The sequence below is a fragment of the Panthera tigris genome, chromosome X, assembly GCF_018350195.1.
Source record: "Panthera tigris isolate Pti1 chromosome X, P.tigris_Pti1_mat1.1, whole genome shotgun sequence".
Taxonomy (NCBI): Eukaryota; Metazoa; Chordata; class Mammalia; order Carnivora; family Felidae; genus Panthera; species Panthera tigris.
In genome coordinates, this window is record NC_056677.1 from 100781123 (window position 1) to 100801926 (window position 20804).

General features: G+C 42.9%; 1 protein-coding gene across 1 annotated transcript in view; it reads left to right on the plus strand.

Moving 5' to 3' along the window:
• The window catches only part of GRIA3 (glutamate ionotropic receptor AMPA type subunit 3), a 264933-nt gene that overhangs the window by 187433 nt on the left and 56696 nt on the right, over window positions 1-20804 (plus strand). The window contains exons 9-12 of the mRNA XM_042974909.1: window positions 736-840; window positions 1997-2104; window positions 3565-3771; window positions 15469-15845. Of these exons, the coding sequence (XP_042830843.1) occupies window positions 736-840; window positions 1997-2104; window positions 3565-3771; window positions 15469-15845 (797 nt within the window). The remainder of the gene's footprint in view (window positions 1-735; window positions 841-1996; window positions 2105-3564; window positions 3772-15468; window positions 15846-20804) is intronic.

Consider the following 20804-nt stretch of genomic DNA (forward strand, 5'->3'; position numbering starts at 1 on the left):
GCATAGGTCAAATAAGAGGAAAATCCACCCCTGTTACTGTGGAGGCTGGTAAATAACACTCTCAAGAAAAAGAACTAAATTCATTTCAATTCACAATAATTATCAATATAGCCCGCAAGTATTACAATGCCTACATAACGACGTGCCAGACACAGTTCTGAACGTTACATGTGTATAACTCATCTAATCTTGCCACAACTCTAAGGGATAGGTACTAGTGGGAGTTCCCATTTTACAGATGGGGACACCGAAGTGCAAAAGCATTAGGGAGCACATCCAAGGTTATACAGTTAGTAGGTGATGAAGCTAGAATGCGAATCCAGGAGCTCCAGAGCCCCTATTACTGAAACCAATTTATGCTATATTGGGAATGCTAAGACACAGCCACAGCCCTCATGGAACTCACAGTTTAGAAGAATGCATTATGCTAGTTAAGAATACCCTCAGGCTACTCCCTTGAGAAGAGACTAATGATAGAAATCTCACACCCTTGAAAAAGTGGTGGTAGGGCCTTCCCGGGATCACATAGGTAACTGCCTATCATCCACTCGAAGCTTCACAAAATGCCAGAGAAGAAATAAAGATCCATATGGACTTGATCTGGTGGATTGAGCTCAATGACTCAAGATCAAAGTTCTCCAAGCTCCTAAGATCTGTCAGCAGACCTCATCCCAGAGACCTAGAAGGCAGTAATGCGGTGGTATTTTAAAATTTTACATTTTTCCTTCCTACCAGGTACAAGTACAAGGAATGACCGGAAACATCCAATTTGACACTTACGGACGTAGGACAAATTATACCATCGATGTGTACGAGATGAAAGTCACTGGCTCTCGAAAAGTAAGTAGCCAAAACAGATACACAAAGACAAAGTCTTTCACAAGGCGACAGCACTCAGGTGCAAGAAAAGAGATGTTAGAAAACACATACAAAGCAAATTCCCACACATCATTTTTGCCTTTCTGTTGGCAAATAGTGTAGATACGCAGAGTTGTTTTGCGATCAGAGTGTTCCATCTATACGCATTCTGAAAGGAGTGTTTCCCTCGGAGTCTCTCCTATAAAAGTGATAGACTTGGGGCACCTGGGTGGCTCAGTCAGTTGAAGTCCAATTCTTGATTCCAGCTCAGGTCATGATCTCAGGGTCATGGGATCGAGCCCTGCATTGGGCTCCACTCTCAGTGTGGAGCCTGCTTAAGATTCTCTCTCTCCCTCTTTCTCTGCCCCTCTCCTCTGCTCGTGTGCATTCTCTCTCTCTCTCTCTCTCTCTCTCTCTCTCTCTTTCTTTCTCTCTCTCTCAAATAAAAAATAAATAAAATAAAAGAGATAGACTCAAGAATTATTAACGGCTTCTAACAATAGAGGGAAGGAATCACAAATTTTACAGCATGTTGTTATTTAAACAAACTGCCAAGGTACATACAGTTTTAGCAAAAGAATCAGAAAGTAGGTACCTCTCCAGTAGGTATCTTTGCCACCTCACCCCCCTGCAAAGGACTCTGGACAAAGTACCTTTCTCTACAGCTAACTTGTACAATGATCACTTTGCTTCTATCATACTGATAGTTAAGTTAGGCATGAAATGAGGATTTTGCAGCCATTTGATAAAATCCTAGAATGTAAAATAGCTTGGGTCATTTCTACAGGACACTCCTTGGTTTCCCACCCTGACATCCTAGCTTTCCCACAGTTCAGAGCAAAGCACTCTTCTGCTGTCTGAGTTTAAAGGGGAACAAAAGGCTAACCGTCCTACAGTGGGCTGAATTATTTTACAAAATACCACTAAAGGCGAAGTGGGGATGGGAACCCCAGGATGAAGGTTTGTATCACAGTGGGGTTCCTGGTGGGGGTGCCAAGACAGAGGGAGACAGGACATCAATGCTTGGAAAGCTCCGGTAACTAAAAAGAAAGTTTTATTCCACAACAGCACTTGAATTTCCTGCAGTACTTTTTGAGTGAAAAAAAAGGCAACCAGGTCAAATGTCTGCTCTTTCTAGGCTGGCTACTGGAATGAGTACGAAAGATTTGTGCCTTTCTCAGATCAGCAAATCAGCAATGACAGCGCATCCTCAGAGAACCGGACCATTGTAGTGACTACCATTCTGGTAAGTACGAAGGGAAGGTAGGTGGGCTTTCTGTACAGCAAGACTTCTTTCTGTAAAGCATTATTCAGCCAGTACAAAAGACCTCAGTTTCAAGCAGTGAAAACATCCAACAGGTCAGCTTAGGAATCTCTCAAACTATCTTGCTATGATCATGAACAGAATGTCTTTTTAAAAAGAAAAAGAATATGGGGGGGTGGGGGTGCCTGGGTGTCTCTTTCAGTTAAATGTCTGACTCTTGATTTCAGCTCAGGCCATGATCTCATGGTTGGTGAGATCAAGCCCTGCATCGGGTTCTGCGCTGACAGTTGGAGAACCTGCTTGGGATTCTCTCTCTCCCTCTTTCTCTCTGCCCCTCCCCTACTCTCTGTCTCTATCAAAATAAATAAACTTTTTTAAAAAACAGAAAAAGAATAGGAATTTGGGACAGTTCCATATATCATTCTCTTCTTTGCCACCCCCCACGCACGTGCAAGCATGCATACACACACACACACACACACACACACACACACACACACATATATACACTCACTAAAGGATTGAGGTTTCATCTGGACTTCGAATCTAACTTTTCACCGTGGGGGAGACAGCATTATGTGAAAGAGAGAGTAGGTTAGGGTTAATGTTAGGTCTACCACTAACCTGTGTTTAACTGTGCAAGTCACAACTTCTCTGAGCCACAGGTTACGTTTCTTTTAATTTATGAAATGGGTATCATAATGTCATAAGACATAAGACATATTGTTTCAAGGCAATATTCACCATTTAAAGCTTTCCTGCAAAATTCAAAGCATGGTTGACACGCAAGATAGTGTTCTCATTTAGTTTTAAAATGTTTTTTCCAAAAGCTGGTATGTTCTTACTACGTGAAGTACAAACCAGGGTTGAAAATGAGTATACCCCTAGGTCTGACGATGTAAATAAATGAATGGAGATTTAGCTGAAGTTTACCTTTGACATGCAAACAGACATGTCAAATCCTCATTTTGTCCTAGGTACTGTACTAGGCCGTGAGGATGTAGAAACGAATAAGCCACAGACCCTGACCTCACAAAGATCACAGTGGTTCTTAAGGGCTTGCCTGGGCTGGCTGTGGTTCCTGCATGGGAAATCCTGAGAAATCAAAGGCAGTTCACCTTCATGTAAGAGAAATACCTCTACCCAGTTTGCCTAAATCAAAGGCTTTACAAGTGGAAACTGGTCCTGCTTTCAAACCCTCGAAAAGAACTTAAATCCTTCTCTACATCTTTAAATCATCAGTTAGGGACTCCAAGGAATAGATAGCCCAGCGAATAGTCAGTCTATTGAGGTTCCTCTGCTTATTAAGCAAACATTTTTTAAAGGCTCTCTTCACACACCAAACCTCAACAGGCACATGGTGGGGGGGGACAGTTATTACATTCATCATCTCTTAGAATAACGTGTAGGGGTAATCCTTTGATCTCCCTCTGGTCCCTAAGGAATCACCATATGTAATGTATAAGAAGAACCATGAGCAATTGGAAGGAAATGAGAGATATGAAGGCTATTGTGTCGACTTAGCCTATGAAATAGCCAAACACGTGAGGATCAAATACAAATTGTCCATTGTCGGCGACGGGAAATATGGCGCAAGGGATCCAGAGACAAAAATATGGAATGGCATGGTTGGAGAACTTGTCTATGGGGTAAGTCTTTTCAACGCTATTTTCACTTACTTCTGTGCTTTCCACTTATCAATGATAGAGGATTTCATTTTCAATTATTCAATTGTAGAGTTTTCATGTGGTCTGTAAAAAAAACAAAAACAAAAACAAAACATTTTCTTCTCCAATTGACTTCTGTCAAGGTAGGATTGTCAATAGCACCATTTGGGCAACAGGATTATGTGGCTAAAAGCAAAGTAAAATCGGGGAACTTTATTTGGCAACATTAAATACAGCCTGCCCTCTACTGAAAATCTGTCCCTTCTGTGTTCTCCACGTCAGGCAGCAGAAGTTGCTGCCTCAGCGACTTTGCCTACACAAACGGGTCACCTTTGCTCGCTGCTCTCTCATCTCTAGGCAGCGACCATGTCCTGTGTTCTACTCTCAAATTCAGACACATTCTTCATCCCACTATCATCATTTTAGTTAAGGTTCTCACCACTTGTCGGTCATTTAACTGATTTCCCTGCCTCTACTCTTACCCTGGCAAATCAGATCTCCACATTATTGTAACTTCCCACTTTAAAAATCAGGATAAAGGGGCACCTGGGTGGCTCAGTTGGTTCAGCATCCGGCTTCGGCTCAGGTCATGATCTCACAGTTCGTGGGTTCAAGCCCTGCGTCGGGCTCTGTGCAGACAGCTCAGATCCTGAAGCCTGCTTTGGATTCTGTGTCTCCCTCTGTCTCTGCCCCTCCCCTGCTCATGCTCTGTCTCTCGCTGTCTCTCAAAAAATAAAATAAAAAATTTTTTAATTTTTTAAAAAAAAGATAAAAATCAGGATAAAATTCCAAGTCCTCAGCATGGCAAGGAGTGCACGTCATAATCTGGCACCTACCTACCTCCCTAGATTCATCTTGTACTCTTTCCCCTTAGAACTCAATGTTCCTGCTACTGAAAAGTATGTGTTGCTCCCTAAAGGTCACTTAGGGCATCCCCGGAAGTACCTTTGCCTCTCTCAGTCAGCTAATGCCACCTAGCAGTCCTCCAGAGCTCTGATGTGTCCCCACTTTCAGGAAGCCTTCCTGAATGGGATTACCATTTACCCACCAGCAGTCTGGTTAGGTACCCCTGCTTTTTGCTTTCTTGTAGTGCTTCTGAACCTGTGTTATAATGATCTGTTTACAAGTTCAGCTGAACTTGCCCCAACTAGACTATGAACTCCTTGAGCAGAGACGCCGTATCTGATTTCTTTCAACATCCCAGAGCATGGCGCATAATGGAAGTTCAACAAATAATTGTTGGATGAATTAATAAAGGAATAGAATCGTTGTGCTAAGGGCTTGCCCATGGGCCAAGTACAGAAGAATTACACTGATAATTAGGGCTTTCAGAAGGGGTACAGCTGTATCTTCAGAGCTCTGCAGTGGCTTTACTTTAAAAGGTTTTGGCCTCTGGTTGGGAATGTCAGATCTTGGGCCACCCACTGAGGCATATAGAGACAGGCAGAACTGGACGTAAGAACTGCCCATTGGGGGGGCGCCTGGGTGGCGCAGTCGGTTAAGCGTCCAACTTCAGCCAGGTCACGATCTCGCGGTCCGTGAGTTCGAGCCCCGCGTCGGGCTCTGGGCTGATGGCTCAGAGCCTGGAGCCTGTTTCCGATTCTGTGTCTCCCTCTCTCTCTGCCCCTCCCCCGTTCATGCTCTGTCTCTCTCTGTCCCAAAAATAAATTAAAAAAAAAAAAAACGTTGGAAAAAAAAAAAATTTAAAAAAAAAAAAAAAAAGAACTGCCCATTGGGTGAACCAGTCACTAGAGAACTAACCCAAGTGTAGATGGTGGCAGCAGATGTTTAGTTATCTCTGATTTTTATTTTCATTACAGTTGGTTAACATACAGTCTTGTATTAGTTTCAGGCGTACAATATCGTGATTCAACACTTGCATACATCACCCGGTGCTCATTGCAACAAGTGTATTCTGCAGACGTTTAGATCTAACAGACAAGGATTACTTGCAATGACTTGCCTTGCCTAGACAGCAGGTTAGGGGAAGACAGAGGAATCTAGAGGGTGCATATACTGAGATGAAGTTGGCAAGAAGAAACCATCACAATTAATTACTGGACTGAAGTTCAAGCTCAGGACTGGATTGGATGAGGTTCAGATGGGAATCAGCAAGAATAAGGTACAGCTCTCCCATCAGAAGATAGTACTGGGGTCACTAAATAAGTTTTTGGAACAGGTCCTCAGGAACAAGTACAAAGGGAGAAGCTCGTTGCTAAAAATAAGGGCGCAGAAAAGGAATTAAGGCTTAAAATGAGATTGGACCTCAAGTACCAAAACTAGGGCACCATCCTCCAGTCAGACAAGGAGGAAGGCAATTTGAACCTCAGCCCCCAGCTATGGGGCTGGAGCCAATTATCTCCCGTCTTGGGTCAAGGTTGGCCCTGGGAACTGGCACAGGGCTGAGTTGCAGATGAGACTCAAGTGAACTCAGTGATGAGAAAGAGAAGAACCTGTAATGCCAGAGACAGGGGGCTGAACAAGGGGCAGAGCACCTGTCATGCTTCCTAAGGACCCTGAGAAGCTCTGAACCATCTTGACACAACTCTAACGTCTTTATGACTTGGCAGTCAAGTCTTCTTCTCTTTTCTATCCCTCATCTCCCCAACACTCAGGCTCCAAGAGGTCCTGTCTTGCTCACAGCATTCCCCTGCACTTAGCACATTACGTGGTCCATAGTAAATCCTCACTTTTTGTTCTAACGAGCGAATGCCTGGCACACAGTCATGCCCAGGCATTAATCTTTAAATTTAGCTCATGGTCGGAGGCAATCTTATATCATTATCATTATTTATTCTTATTATTAGCTACCATTTGTTGCATATTTCCTAGTTGCCAGACCCAGTGCTAAATGCTCTGTAGACATTATGTAACTTAATCCTCATAACATACCTTCAAGGGAGATGCCATCATGTTAATCATTCTACAGATGAAAACACTGAAGCCTAGAGAGGTGAAGTCTTAGGCTAACGCCAAACAGCCTGTAGTGACACAGTGATTTGAACCCAGGTCTCTGACTATGAAGTCCATGTTCTTTAACCATTGCCCTAGACTGCTCAACAGCTAAAGTGTTATTTCACACCCATCCCATCATAAAAGATAGTTGAAACTTGTTGAAAAGCTTTTGGTGCCTCTGCCTTTCTGGGGAGAAGACTGGCCACAAAAGCATGAATTTCAGGTGTCGGTTTCTACCAGACCAGAATAACTGACGTGAGTTCTACCAGCCCATTGTGACTCAACAGCCAGAGCTGTCTAGTGTCTCAAGAGAAAACCTGTCACATTCTGTGAATAGCTGAGTGCCCTCCTGGCAATGAGCAAGACATTAGTCCCAGTTGATATAGAGCAAGATTTCCTGACACTGTTTGGACAAAGACCCAGCTTTCTCACTGGGTTTTGGCTTCTCTTCTGGCGTGTCCCCTGTACGACACCCACCTAATCTCCACATTCTCTCCCTCTTTCCAGTGTGGGTAAGTGTGAGTGAGCGAGCTTGAGAATTAGAGAGTCCCTTCCTTGTTGAGTGATTTAGAAATCAGCTCTTCACTGCCAAATAGGTAAAAATTCTTCTGAAGGAGCCTTCCCTTCTATTCCCTCCAGTTCTTTCTACTGAAGACAAAAGCAATAGCTAGGGAAGTCTCTCATAGGAATATCCTCCCTCCTCCCACCTGGAACAAGTTTCTGATGCCTTCTGGGATAATAACACAAGGTGATTCCAGGGAATTGACAGCAAACCAATTGCCGATTTCCACTTTCCTCTAAAACCTGTGGCTGTGAAAAATGGATGTTCTTGTCATGCTGGAGTAAGACCTCTCGGTGAAGGCGGATGATCTCACAAGCTGAATGTGTCCTCCTCTTCATTTAGAAGTTGTAATCTTCCAGCACTGGGAAGTTTTCCACTTCTCTTTCAGTGATAGAAATGGAGAAAAGTGAAAACACAGGCATTCATTTCTGGCAGGCCTGGGCTCTTGTAGTTTGCAAGTTGCTTAAGAAAAAAAGGGGGGGAGGAAAACTAGTTCTTGCAATGAACATGAAACCTACACAGATAAGCACAGATTTATCTTTAGGGAATTTTCTCTTCTGCTTTTAGCATGTAAAACAGATCAGAGTAGGAAAAAAAAAATGAAGACAGGCAGAGATGAAAAAAGCTTCGCAAAGAAGATTTCAGTATCTACCACAAAGTCTCCAGAAAGAGTCCAAATGAATTAAATTTGTTTAGGAAGAAAGAAGCCAATCAGCCTCTTTTCAGATGATTCCTAAATGGGTTTTTTCCCTCTAAAGAAAACCAAATCAAGGTTGATGTTTGGGGCACCTTGTATTGCTAAGAAGGCTATTTTTGAAACAAACGTCAGTAGGACACAATGTGCCCCATTATGTAAGCTCTTCAGAACATTATGGACTTGAAACTGTCCACCTGCTTTTAGCAGTTTTGATTTTGAGCTGGATGTCTATAACATCACCACATGGTAATTGTCCCCAGCTTAAATGGCTTACAGACCACAAGTTTTTATGGCTCCAAAATAGCATGTGTTGTAAGAGGACATTTAAAAACATTTTGTAGCTAACAGGGCTGTTAGACATCTTTTAGCCTACCATTTCAGTCGTTTTACAGATAAATATGGGGATCAGCCAGGAATGGCCATTAGAACTGCCATTTGGGTAAACCAGGCAACCAAGCCCTGATGGGATGACAGAAATAGTGGCGGGAATTGTGACAAGGTCGCAAAATTGCAAAGCTTGGCAGAGCTTGGACTGTAACTCAGGTTTCTTGACTCCTGGCCCAGTGCTCTGTGGACTGGGTCACAATGGCTCAGTTTACTAAGCTTGCCAGATTATGGGAAGATTGGTGTTATATCAGATACAACATCCCCATCTGCCTTCAAGGGGGTTGCAATCTAGTTGGATTATGAGCTTTTCCGTCCAAGATACCCATCCTGCTTATCTGTGGCCTCCAAAATAATGCCATACACATCTCTAGTTATCACTTGAAATATCTGAAAACCCAAAGCAGGCAGCTGGGGGTTTCTGCCCTTTGAGAGGAGATATAATCTAACAGAAAAAGAGAGTCAGGGAAAGGGCTGGAAAGAAATCGAGGTTCTAATTGACAAAGGGTCGCCTGCCAGCAGGCAGCTGCTGTGTTCCTTACGTTCCCAGCACTTAGAACTAAAGATGAAGATAGGAGGGAGAGAGTTGCCTTGGGAAAGGCCAAACCACTGCCCATATTGGTACCTCTGGCTTAAAAGAGAGCAGACAGCTTGGGGATGGAGATGGGGTTGGGGGGTGGTTGATTCCAGGTCGCAGCCCCCGGGCACCCTCAGACCCCTTCACACTCCCAGGACAAATGGCAATTTTATAGATGCTATTCACACTGACATTTCTCTACCTAGCAGAAATTGTCTCTTAGGTTGTCACTATCCTAAGACAGATTCATTTTCCATTAAGAAAGACAGGAAGTCGATCTGTCCTTCCAGCTAAAAGGCAGAGAAGCAAGGGTGCAGTAACAGACGCCAAATATTCTTTTCTATTCTTCAGGTGATTACACTGGGCTTTGGCAGAAGGGCTGATGGTTTGATAAAAATGCCCCTCTCTTTCAAATGATGTGTGTGCTCTCTTTCAAATGCTCCAGGAAGGAGCATTAATGACGCACGGAGGTCTGCCATTCTGAGCAGAGAGGGTGGGGAGTTGCCTTTATGTTGGCCTCCTAAATCTTTAACTTGCCTCGAAAATGACTTCCCTCCTGGTCTGCGTGCTGTGGCAGTTCCAGGAGAGCTAAATGGGTGTTTGCTGACACTACTTACCGGCTCCTCCCATTTCCCTTTATAACCAGCTTGATTGCTCCACAGACATTATGCCAAGCAGATCTTGGGCCCTGAAATAACTGACCATAACAACATCCTTTTCACGTGGAGGAGGGGACAGTGGCGGCAGAGGGCAAGGGCCTCTCCATAGCTGCCTGTGAGCTGACAGGACAGTTCTGCCGCGCTGGCCCCACCAGGCATACAAGAGACGGGATGGGTTGCTAAGTCCCCTATCCGGCTGGCTGATCACTAGCTCCTTCCTTTCTACTGATTGAGCCTTCTTCCACCTGATTTTTGCTATTCCTTTGTCTTTTTCCGGCCATAATAGGTTTTGGGTTTTTTTGTTTTTGTTTTTTTTTAAGATTCAGCATGGGAATTCTCATTTTGGAGCCAGGTCCACATCAATGAGGCTTAGTTGAGCACAGATTTAATGTTATTCTTCATTGAGAGAGCACCCTCCAAAAAACAGACTAACACCGCCTTCTTTGAAAAAGCTCCTTAGGAAGAAACAATTCAGAAAAGGTTAAAAAGCTAGACGGAGGGAGAAAGCCAAGTGCCTGGGGGGAGCAAGTTCTTTCTGTTGTCTTCTGTGACTTCAAAAGTACTCCTACTAGGAATGGCGTCCTTTGAGAATCTGGTCTTTTGCTGCGTGTTCCTGGGAAACAGACGAGAAGCTGTGTTTTGTCTCTCTAGCCACTTCTTGTTAGTGTTTAGCCGTGCTTAGCATCTGCTGGCTGTTTGTTGCCGAGATGTTGGGGTTTTTCCCCCCATAAAGGGTGTCAAAATTCTCAAACTCCTTTCTTTACCTGCTTGAAAAGAACCCAGGTCCCCTAAATTCAATCCAAAGTGATTTTCTCACCCAAATGCCCCTTATTTCTTCCTTCCAAAACAAAGAAATGGCCATTTCTCTTAGAACTCTCAATTATTTAGACTTAAAAAAAAATCAAAAAAACTAGTTAAATTAACTAATTAAATTCAAATGAGATCAAATGGGAAATGATACGAGAGGGGCATTTGCATGGAGGTCGAAACACATTGGCAAGGACAGAAGGTGGCTTTATCTGTGATTTCTGTTGGCGCACCAAGCCTCTTTCTAGCTGATTCCGACTCTCTCAGCCAAAAAAAAAAAGAAAGAAAGAAAAGAAAAAGACCCTCTCGCTTTCTGGCCAATTCCATTCTCCTCAGTAGCTTTTGTTTCTAAGATCAGGTCTGGCCCCAGGCAAAAGGGTAAAACCGGTAAAATTGCTGTTTGGCTTCCCTCTGGTTATAAATGCAGAACTGGTGATTCAGGAGTCTGCAGCTAGGAGGGGAGTGTTGAAGCCTTAGGTGATGATCCTGAGGGGAGAAAGTGAAGGACAGAGCCTTCAAGGAGTCTTGCTTATTACTCCACAAACCTTCATCGAATGTCCGCTAAGCCGGCCCCATGAGTAGACTCTGAGGCTCCAAAGCTACGCCTCGGCCGGTCAAGAGAGCAAATCCGGGAACAAATGCCAGAGAAGGAACATGCCATAAGGTAGGAGGACCCATGGTCTTCAGGGTCAAAGAGCCAAGGAAAGAGAGCACATCGTGCAAAAGGCTAGTGGGGTCACATAAGCAGTTAATGTCTGAGGGAAGGACTTCAAATTTGGTGACCAAGTATATAGTTGAAGAAGCGATGTCAATAAATCGGAAGGGTGGGGAGTAGAAGGTAGATCACAGGTGTTTTATAAGGACGAAGTGGTGTTAAAAATCAAGACATGGTAAAGGTGTATTTTCTCAACAAGATTACAGGTAATAGAGAAAGATGTCGTATGGTTAAGAAGGTAGCAGGAGCAAAGAAGGTGGGAGGGGCGGGGTTTGTCTCATTTCTGTCTGTCAGTAAACAGAATTACCTGAATCTGATTTTAAGTGAATAAGACCAAGTCATGGTTTTCAAATGACAGCAAGCATTCAAATCACCTAGAGGGCCACCCAAATCCCACCCACAGTTTCTTATTCCATATATCTGGGATGGGGCCTGAGAATTGGCATTTCTAACAAGTTCCCAGGTGACTCTGATGCTGCTGGTCCAGGGAGCCACCCATTGAGAACCATTGGGATAGGTCAAGAAGGAAAAATTAGTATAAGAATAAATGGAGCTGATTTTTTTTCAAATGTTTGTTTGAGAGCGAGAGAAAGCATGAGCTGGGGAGGTGCAGAGAGAGAGGGAGGGAGAGAGAGAATGTCAAGCAGGTTCCGTGCTGTTAAGCACAGAGCCTGACCTGGGGATCCATGTCACAAACCTGATAGTGACCTGAGCCAAAATCAAGAATCAGACCGCTTGACTGATGACCCACCCAGGCACCCTGGAGCTAAGTTTTAAGCAGAGACCAAAGAATATGGGATTCAAGGAATAAGTGGATTAAATCTTAGAAAGTTCAGGGGCGCCTGGGCGGCTCAGTTGGTTAAGTGTCCGACTTTGGCTCAGGTCATGATCTCATGGTTTGTGAGTTCAAACCTGCACTTAGGATCTTCTGTCCCCTTCTCTCTCTGCCCTTCCCCCTTTTCTCTCAGAAATACATAAACATTAAAAAAAAAAAAAAAGAAAGTTCGTTTGCTAAGAGATGGGAGTGAAAGAAGGAATAGGTGAATCAGGGTGCCTGGCTGGCTCAGTCCATAGAGGACGCGACTCTTGAACTTGGTGTCACGAGTTCAAGCCCCAAGTTGGGCGTGGAGCCTAGTTAAGAAAAAATAAAATATTTTTTATAAAAGGAATAGGTGAAGGCACAGCAATATGTTGAGAAGAAAAAGGACACAGACGATAGAGCTCGTGTCAGCTGGCGCCCATCTTCTCAGTGAAGAAAGAGGCAAGATCGCCCGCACAGATGATGGGACTGGTAAGGATCAGGGACCGCAAAAAGTGTGGAAGAAGCATCACTCACAGACTTAGAGGAGAATCAGCTTTTGTGTGATAGATGATGGATTTAACTTCACAATTGGGGACGTCTGAGATGCTAGTGAGCATTTCAGGTAGATTTGCTCAGCAGACTGTTGGCTTCAAGAAATACATACTTTCTGAAGCTCCCCTGGGCTACAGGACATCCTCCACAAGGGTGAGGAGTTGTGCCTGCTTTGTCTGTTGCTCACGGCTTCATCCCCAGCACCAAGAGTAGTGCTTGGCACGGAACGGGCACTCAGATATACACTGGAGGGAACCTGAGAGGGGTTGATCGTTGTACCTAAAAGTAGTGTATAGTAGAAACCTGTACACGTCTATAGAGTTAGGACATTATGGTGGTTAAGAGTGTGAGTTCTACAAACATTATCAGCTGTAGCCAAATTATGGAAAGAGCCCAAAAGTCCATCGACTGACAAATGGATAAAGAAGATGTGATATATAGATAGATAGATATTACTCAGCCCTCAAAAAGAATGAAATCTTGCCATTTGCAATGACATGGATGGAGCCAGAGTGTATTACGCTAAGCAAAACGAGTCAGTCAGAGAAAAACAAATACCACATGATTTCACGCCTACATGGAATTTAAAGAAACAAAACAGATGAATATTGGGGAAAGAAGAAGAAAAAGGAAAGCAAACCATAAGAGACTCTAACAATAGAAAACAAACTGAGGGTTGCCAGGGCAGGGTTGGGAGGAGGGCTATATGGGTGATGGGCATTAAGGAGGGCACTTGTGATGGGCTATGGGTGCTAAATGTAAGTGATGAATCAGTAAATTCTACTCCTGAAACCAATATTACACTATATATTAACTAACTAGAATTTAAATAACTTGAAACAAACCAGAAAAAGAGTATGAGTTCTGAAATCTGAAGACCAGGATTCTAATCCCAGCCCTCAGTTTCTCCTTCATTAGCATGAGGATGATTAGTTTGCTGTGAGAATTAAATGAGATAATATATATGAGGTGCTTACACACAGAGTAAGCAGCGAATAAATGGTAGCTGGCTGTGTATTATCTGCATTTCTCTTTAAATTAATTAAGATGTGTTTTTGAACCAGTTTGAGTCACCATATGGAGCTCAAGTTAGTAAAACATTTCTTTGAAAACATCTTCTATCTCAGAATTCATCATTATCTCCCCCCTCACTGGTAAGGATATTGAGATATAACCCTATGTAACATAGAAAAAAATGATCCTCAAAATTGGTGTTTTCACTTCATATCTGACGGACCATCTAAAAAGCTTTCCTTAGAAGCATTTTTCTAGGTGTGCATTTTAAGGCCTGGCTCCAGACTAAAGTCTATTAAACCTACTACTGTTGTAGAAGAACAGTTGTGGAGGCGCCTGGGGGCTCAGTCCATTAGGCATCCGACTCTTGGTTTCAGCTCAGGTCATGATCTCACAGTTCATGAGTTCGAGCCCCTCATCTGGCTCTGTGCTGACAGCATGGCACCTGCTTGGGATTCTCTTTCTCCCCCTCTCTCTCTCTCTGCCCCTCCCCTGCTCGCACTCTCTGTCTCTCTCAAAATAAATAAATAAACATTTTAAAAAAGAAAAATCGTGGAAGACAAAAGAATGAAGTGTAGAAATTGCTAGCACCAAAAAGAAAAGAAGAGAAAAGAAAAGAAAAAAGAAAAGAAAAGAAAAGAAAAGAAAAGAAAAGAGAAAATTTCTAGCGTCTTTTTTCACGGGATTAATATAAAAACATTGCCTGCCTTTGCCTGAGCCCATTATGCAGGGTACTACTGACACTTTTATTTTATTGATCCAACACATGTGAGTGCCCCACTGATATTTATCACTAGACATGATGGTTTCCTATATAAATTCATACGTATTCTAATAACAGCTTTACCTTTGTTCTCGCCCATGCAGAATTCTTTCATGTTTACATAGATTATTTTCAAAAGTCAGCCACTTATTTTTTAGTCATCTCTAGTTTCTTTGGTTTAAAATGTGTTGCAGTGACAGATACAAAAAAGAAACCCAGAAGATTGAGTCCCTGCCTTTGAAGAACCTATGTTTTAATAGACATGCTCTGAAAAAAATAATTCAAGAATAATAGCAAACACTCAAGTAAATTTTACACTGAGTACTGTGGTCCTGTGTTGCACCTCATGGTGGGGAGGGAGGCACAGAGTCTAGACTACTTGCTTGCCCCTCAAAAATATCCAGTCACATAAGGGAGATAAGACATAAGAGCATGAAAATTAAAATTAAGAAAACAAGAGTTAAGCAGTGATCGGGGCACCTGGCTGGCTCAGTTCGTAGAGCATGTGAATGTTGGTCTCGGGATCATGAGTTCAAGCCCCACGTTGGGCATAGAGCTTACTTAAAATAAAAAAAAAAGAAAGAAAGGGGGGAGTCTGGGTGGCTCAGTTGGTTAAGCATCAGACTTTGGCTCAGGTCATGATCTCACAGTTTGTGGGTTTGAGCCCCGGGTTGGGCTCTGTGCAGACAGCTCAGAACCTGGAGCCTGCTTCTCTCTCTCTCTCTCTCTCTCTCTCACTCTCTGTCCTCCCCAGCTTGTACTGTCTCTCTCTCTCTCTCTCTCTCTCTCTCTCTCTCTGTCAAAAATAAAAATAAACATTAAAATAAGTAAATAAAGTTATAGAAAAAAGAGTTAAGCAGTGATATGTCACAAGGGAGTACAAGATGAGTTGCAAGGGAGCAGAAAAATTCTAAGAAAGAAAAACTGAGGCAGTTGCCATAAGTCAACAATAGGTTGCAAAGGACAAAAGCCAAGCGGCCAGCCAGCCAGTGCCCTTTCCTCACCTTACCGTCAAGTTAAAGCTTTTTATAACCCATTGAATGCTACTACTTTTCTGATCAAAGCATTGACAAATCAATCGGTTGTAGTGATCTAAGAGTTTATATTTCCACCAAGGAGGTTTTAGTAAGTGGCAAATGAATAATGGAAATGCTATCTCTAAAAGAAAAAAAAAAATTTTTTTTTTTTCCAGAGGGCTGATATAGCTGTCGCTCCACTCACCATAACCCTGGTCCGTGAAGAAGTCATAGATTTCTCAAAGCCATTTATGAGCCTGGGCATCTCCATCATGATAAAGAAGCCTCAGAAATCAAAACCAGGCGTATTCTCATTTCTGGATCCCTTGGCTTACGAAATCTGGATGTGCATCGTCTTCGCCTATATTGGAGTCAGCGTAGTTCTTTTCCTGGTCAGCAGATTCAGCCCCTATGAATGGCACTTGGAAGACAACAATGAAGAACCTCGTGATCCGCAAAGCCCTCCTGACCCTCCAAATGAATTTGGAATATTTAACAGTCTTTGGTTTTCCTTGGGTGCCTTTATGCAGCAAGGCTGTGATATTTCTCCAAGGTTTGTTTCCATGCCTCCTTGCATTCTGTGGCTGTGATCCATTCATGTACATCTGGCATTCACCCATCTCAAGCCCAGATTTCTTTCATTTAGCATTCCATCCAATGGCAAATTACCATCAAGCCATTTTGTGTGCCTGCGTCCATGAACTGAGTGTGTTACCGGTGTTGTTTTGAATGTCCTTCATGCATTTCTATAGTATTGTATATTTATACATATTATAGCAAACATCTGGACTCTGGATAAAGGCAACATTGTCAGCTAATATTAATAATTCTCGGATAAAGCTAGTACTAAGCCTTGATCAGATCAAACAGGCATGGTTTCCTCCTTAACTGAGCTGAAACATTTTCTCATTTGTCTAGAGATTGGATCTAGAAAAAAATGGAAAGAATATAGAACTCTTCCTAAAAACCCTCCTACTTTCCCCTCTCAGTGACCTTTTTCACTTTGCTCTTAGACTGCCTACAACTATTCATTGTAGCATCTCACCCAAGTTCTAGAACTCAAACTATAAAACTACTAAAAGAAAACGTAAGAGGAAGTCTATGTGATCTTGGATTGGACAAAGAATTTTCAAAACACAAAAAGAACAATCCGTTTTTAAAAATTCCATAAACTGGACTTCATTAAAATTCAAAACTTTCGGGGGCGCCTGGGTGGCTCAGTCGGTTAAGCGGCCGACTTTAGCTCAGGTCATGATCTCACGGTCCGTGAGTTCGAGCCCCGCGTCGGGCTCTGTGCTGACAGCTCAGAGCCTGGAGCCCGTTTCAGATTCTGTGTCTCCCTCTCTCTCTGACCCTCCCCTGCTCATGCTCTGTCTCTCTCTGTCTCAACGATAAATAAACATTAAAAAAAAAATTCAAAACTTTTGCATTTCAAAAGACATCATGAGAAAATGAAATACAAGCCACAGACTGGGAGAAAACATTAGCAAATCATACATCATACATCTGATCAAGGACTTATATCCAGAATATATAAAGATCTCTTACAACCCAATATAAAGAAGACAACCCAATTTTCAAAATGGACAAAAGATTTGAATAGACATTTCCCCCAAAGAAGATATACAAATGGCTAATAATCACATATAAAGATGCTCAACATCATTAGTCATTAGGGAAATGCAAATTTAAGTCACAATGCGATATCTCTACATACCCTCTAGAATGGCTATAATAAAAATGGTAGTACTGAGTGGTGACGAGGATGTAGAATGACTGTAGCTCTCATCCGTCAGTAGTGTGAATGCAAAATGCTACAGCCAAATTAGAAGATGGTTTGGCGGTTTCTTATAGTCAGATACACACTTAAAATATGACACAGCAATTTCACTTCGCTATTCACTTAGGAGAAAAGAAAACCTACATCCTCACAAAGACTTATAAATGTTCATAGGAGCTTTATTTATAATAACCAAAAAGTGGAAACGACCCGAATATCCATCAGCAAGGGAATGGATAAACAAAATGCGGCATTTCCATCCAACGGAATACTATAAAAAGAACAGACTACTGACACGCTACAACATGGGTGAACTTTGAAAACGTTAGAAAGAAGCCAGACACAAAAGGCTACATATTATATGATTCCATTTATTGAATTCTATTTATTGAAGGCCCCCATATTGATTTACTCCATTTGTCCAGGATAGGCAAATCCATAGGGACAGAAATTACGTTAGTGGTTTCTGGGGACACAGGAGGAGCAGAGAGAAGCTAGTAAGTAGTGGATTAGGGTGAGGCAAGTACGGCTGGGTACAGCAAGTTCAAGGGTCAAATTCAGTCTTTATTTAAAATTGTGATACTTGTTCATCATGGATTTTTTTGAATTGCGATTTTTTTTAATATTGCACTAAAGTGTTATTTATTGTGATTAATGAGATTTTGGTACCCTTTAAATTTTGTGCGTGGGGTAAATGCTTTACTTGCCTCACCCTAGCACCGGCCCTGTCAGGATTAACTGCAGATGAGCATGAAAGAACTCTGGGGGGAGGGAGATGCTCCAAAACTGGATTGTGGCGATGGCTGCACACTCTTAAGTTTACTAAAACCATTCTTGGTACACTTACATTGGTGAATTTGATGATATGCCAATTTCATCTCAGTGAAGCTACTGAAAATATTGAAATGTGAGTGTCCAGGACCTCTCCCACTTAGTTTAAGTGTCAACTCACCTAAACAAAAAGTGTTGAGTTCATAATCACAGAATACTGTAAGCAAATGCAACATCTTTAAAATGAGGGGGGGAGTGGGTTTTTTTTCTGAAATAAAAAGTTGTCATTTTGGTAAAATTGAACGTTAATCCAAATACTGACCAGAGTCCATTATACAAATGTATGGGGATTTTCATTTAGAATGTAAGGACTTAGAAGGTCACCCACTATGGTTTTACAGCATACTTCATTTTGAGATTATCCACTTGGAGCATGAAGCATTTCAACTGAAGACTGGAAACATGGTAACCATCCTCTCTTTTCTAGTACAAGGTGTCTGGGGCGAGCCTCATTTGTCTAAGTCACACCTTTTGCCGCTCTCAATCTGCTTGGTTAGATTCTCCCAAATTCTTTCACTGCCCGTTCCTTTTGTGTTTACAACGTGTGTCATTTTGTGATACCACACGGGAGTTCATTTGTTTTGCGAGTTTCTTTTCTCATTTTTTTTTTTTTGAATGTTCATTTGGAGAGTAGGGTTTCCGAACGATCCCGTAATTGAGTGGTTTTTTTAACATGGCTGGCAATCTGTGTTGAGGCAATCCTGGAGAGTCATTAAGGCTGGAGATGTTACTGGTTTCTGTAAGTGAATTTTCAGAACTCAATTTGTGATAGCCCCACTGGAGTGCTGCATCCTACTCTGTATACTCAAACAGGACTCCAAAAGCTATTTGTTTTTAGAAGTATTTATGCATATTGCTTCATTACGTAATAACTTAAAGATGATGACCTGAAAATGACAAGCTGGACAGATTTTTTTTTTTGTAGTAGAATTTAAGCTGTGGCTCTTCTGTGGCATTGAAATATATCAAATCCTTTTTTGTTTTTTAAGATACAGATGTCATTATACTGCACTAGATACTGTCGTATAGAGCAATGGCTTTCAAACTCTTTGACTATATCCCTCAGTACAAAATACATTTTCCCACGATGACTCAGTACATGTATAGGTATATAACAGAAGCTTCACCAAAGGTTACCCTTGCAGTGTGCCATGAACTTGGATATATTGTTTCATTTTGTTTTCTTTTTTTAAGTTTTATTTATTTATTTTGAGAGAGAGAAGAGTGAGAGCAAGCAGGGGAGGGGCACAGAGAGAGAATCCCAGGCAGGCTCCGCACTGTCAGTGCAGAGCCCGATATGGGGCTTGAACTTAACAAACCATGAGATCAAGAGCTGAGCTGAAACCAAGAATCGGATGCTTAACCAAGTGAGCCACCCAGGTGCCCCTTATTTTGTTTTAGTTTTATTTTTTTTAATATAATTTATTGTCACATTGGCTAACACACAGTGTGTAAAGTGGGCTGTTGGTTTTCCCCTCATTTTGTTTTATATGCTGGTTGCAACTCAACCCAGCAACGGGGCACACAGCCCATGGAATAACACTGGTCTGGAGAAACGCATGATCCTTCCTGTGCTTTTGAGTAATAAATGATTGGTCTGTACATTTTCTACCATATGAGTGATCCCTCCTTCAATACTGTTTTTTGTGGCCTTCAAAGGAAATTATATCTTTCAGCCTCTTGAAACCATTTTATGCTTTTTAGCATATTTATTTCTCCTCGTCTTGAGAGCTCTAGTGGTTCTATATTTGTGCTCAGTTGTATACCAGAAAACTCCACTGAAATGTGCTTTCCTATTAACAGCTTTTGAAATTCCTGGTAATGATATGGCTGCGCCCTCAGATTCCCGGTTGCCTTGACTGCACATGCCTGCGTTCCCCTTTACTTCTGTTGAAGGGCCACACTTAGAATGCAGACTCTCCAGAAAGCCCCCAGTGCGAACATACACCGTACACTCTGGCTTGTCCCCCGATCGAGGCGATTCAAGGAATTGTAAGAGACCACACTTTAAAGTACAGCTCTCAACTGTTATAGCGGGAGGAGATGGCAGACAAATTCACCCCGCTGCTTCCGTTCGCTGAGGGCAGGGGGACAGTGACCTTCGCTGAGCTCCCCCACCTCGCCACGTATGGGCACTTTCCCTGCGTTATCATACGGATTTTTAACCCTCAAGGCGGTGCCACAAGGTGGGCTGCTTTTCTCGCATCGTAGACCAAAGAACAGGACCCAGAGAGAGAATGCGACGGAGGCCAGGGTCATAGGGGTTCGGAGAGCCAGCGGTACAAACTGTTCCCACCGGCCCGCGCCGCCTCTCACTACCGACCTACAGGCGCGCGGCTTGGTCCGTTCTTTTCCTCGGGTTCGGTTCGCGTTCGTGCCCGGGAGCTAGTTTTCTAGTCTCCCGACCTCTGCCGAAACCCTGCCCCTGCCCCGGTTGGTAAAGAAAGGGGGCAGTGAGCGCTCAACATGCTGCCGAGCGGGTGTTCCCCCAAAGTAAAAGAGCAGGGAATCGGCAATGAGACATCACGAGGAAAACCGAGCATCATTCTGTTTCCATCCAATACTGGTACGGACGGGGGCCTAGAAGCTTAAAGAGCCCACGTCGAGGTTCGGTTTGATAGTTTCAACCACTCCCGTTGTTCAGACTGAGCAATTCCGCTGGAGGCTGAATCACCTTGCGAGAGGGTGATCCATGTGATGAGCTGAGGTCCTCTCCATATACAAATGTGTTTTGGGGGGCAGTCGGGAGAAGAAAGCATAAGGAGATTCCATTCAACCCTCTTCCCCTTGACGGGGGATGGGGAGCTAGGCCGCGGGTGCAGCCAGATGGAGGTAGCGTAGTGGTTAAGTACGTGGGTGCCGGAGCTCGGCTCACTAGATTCACAGTCGGCTTAGCAGCTG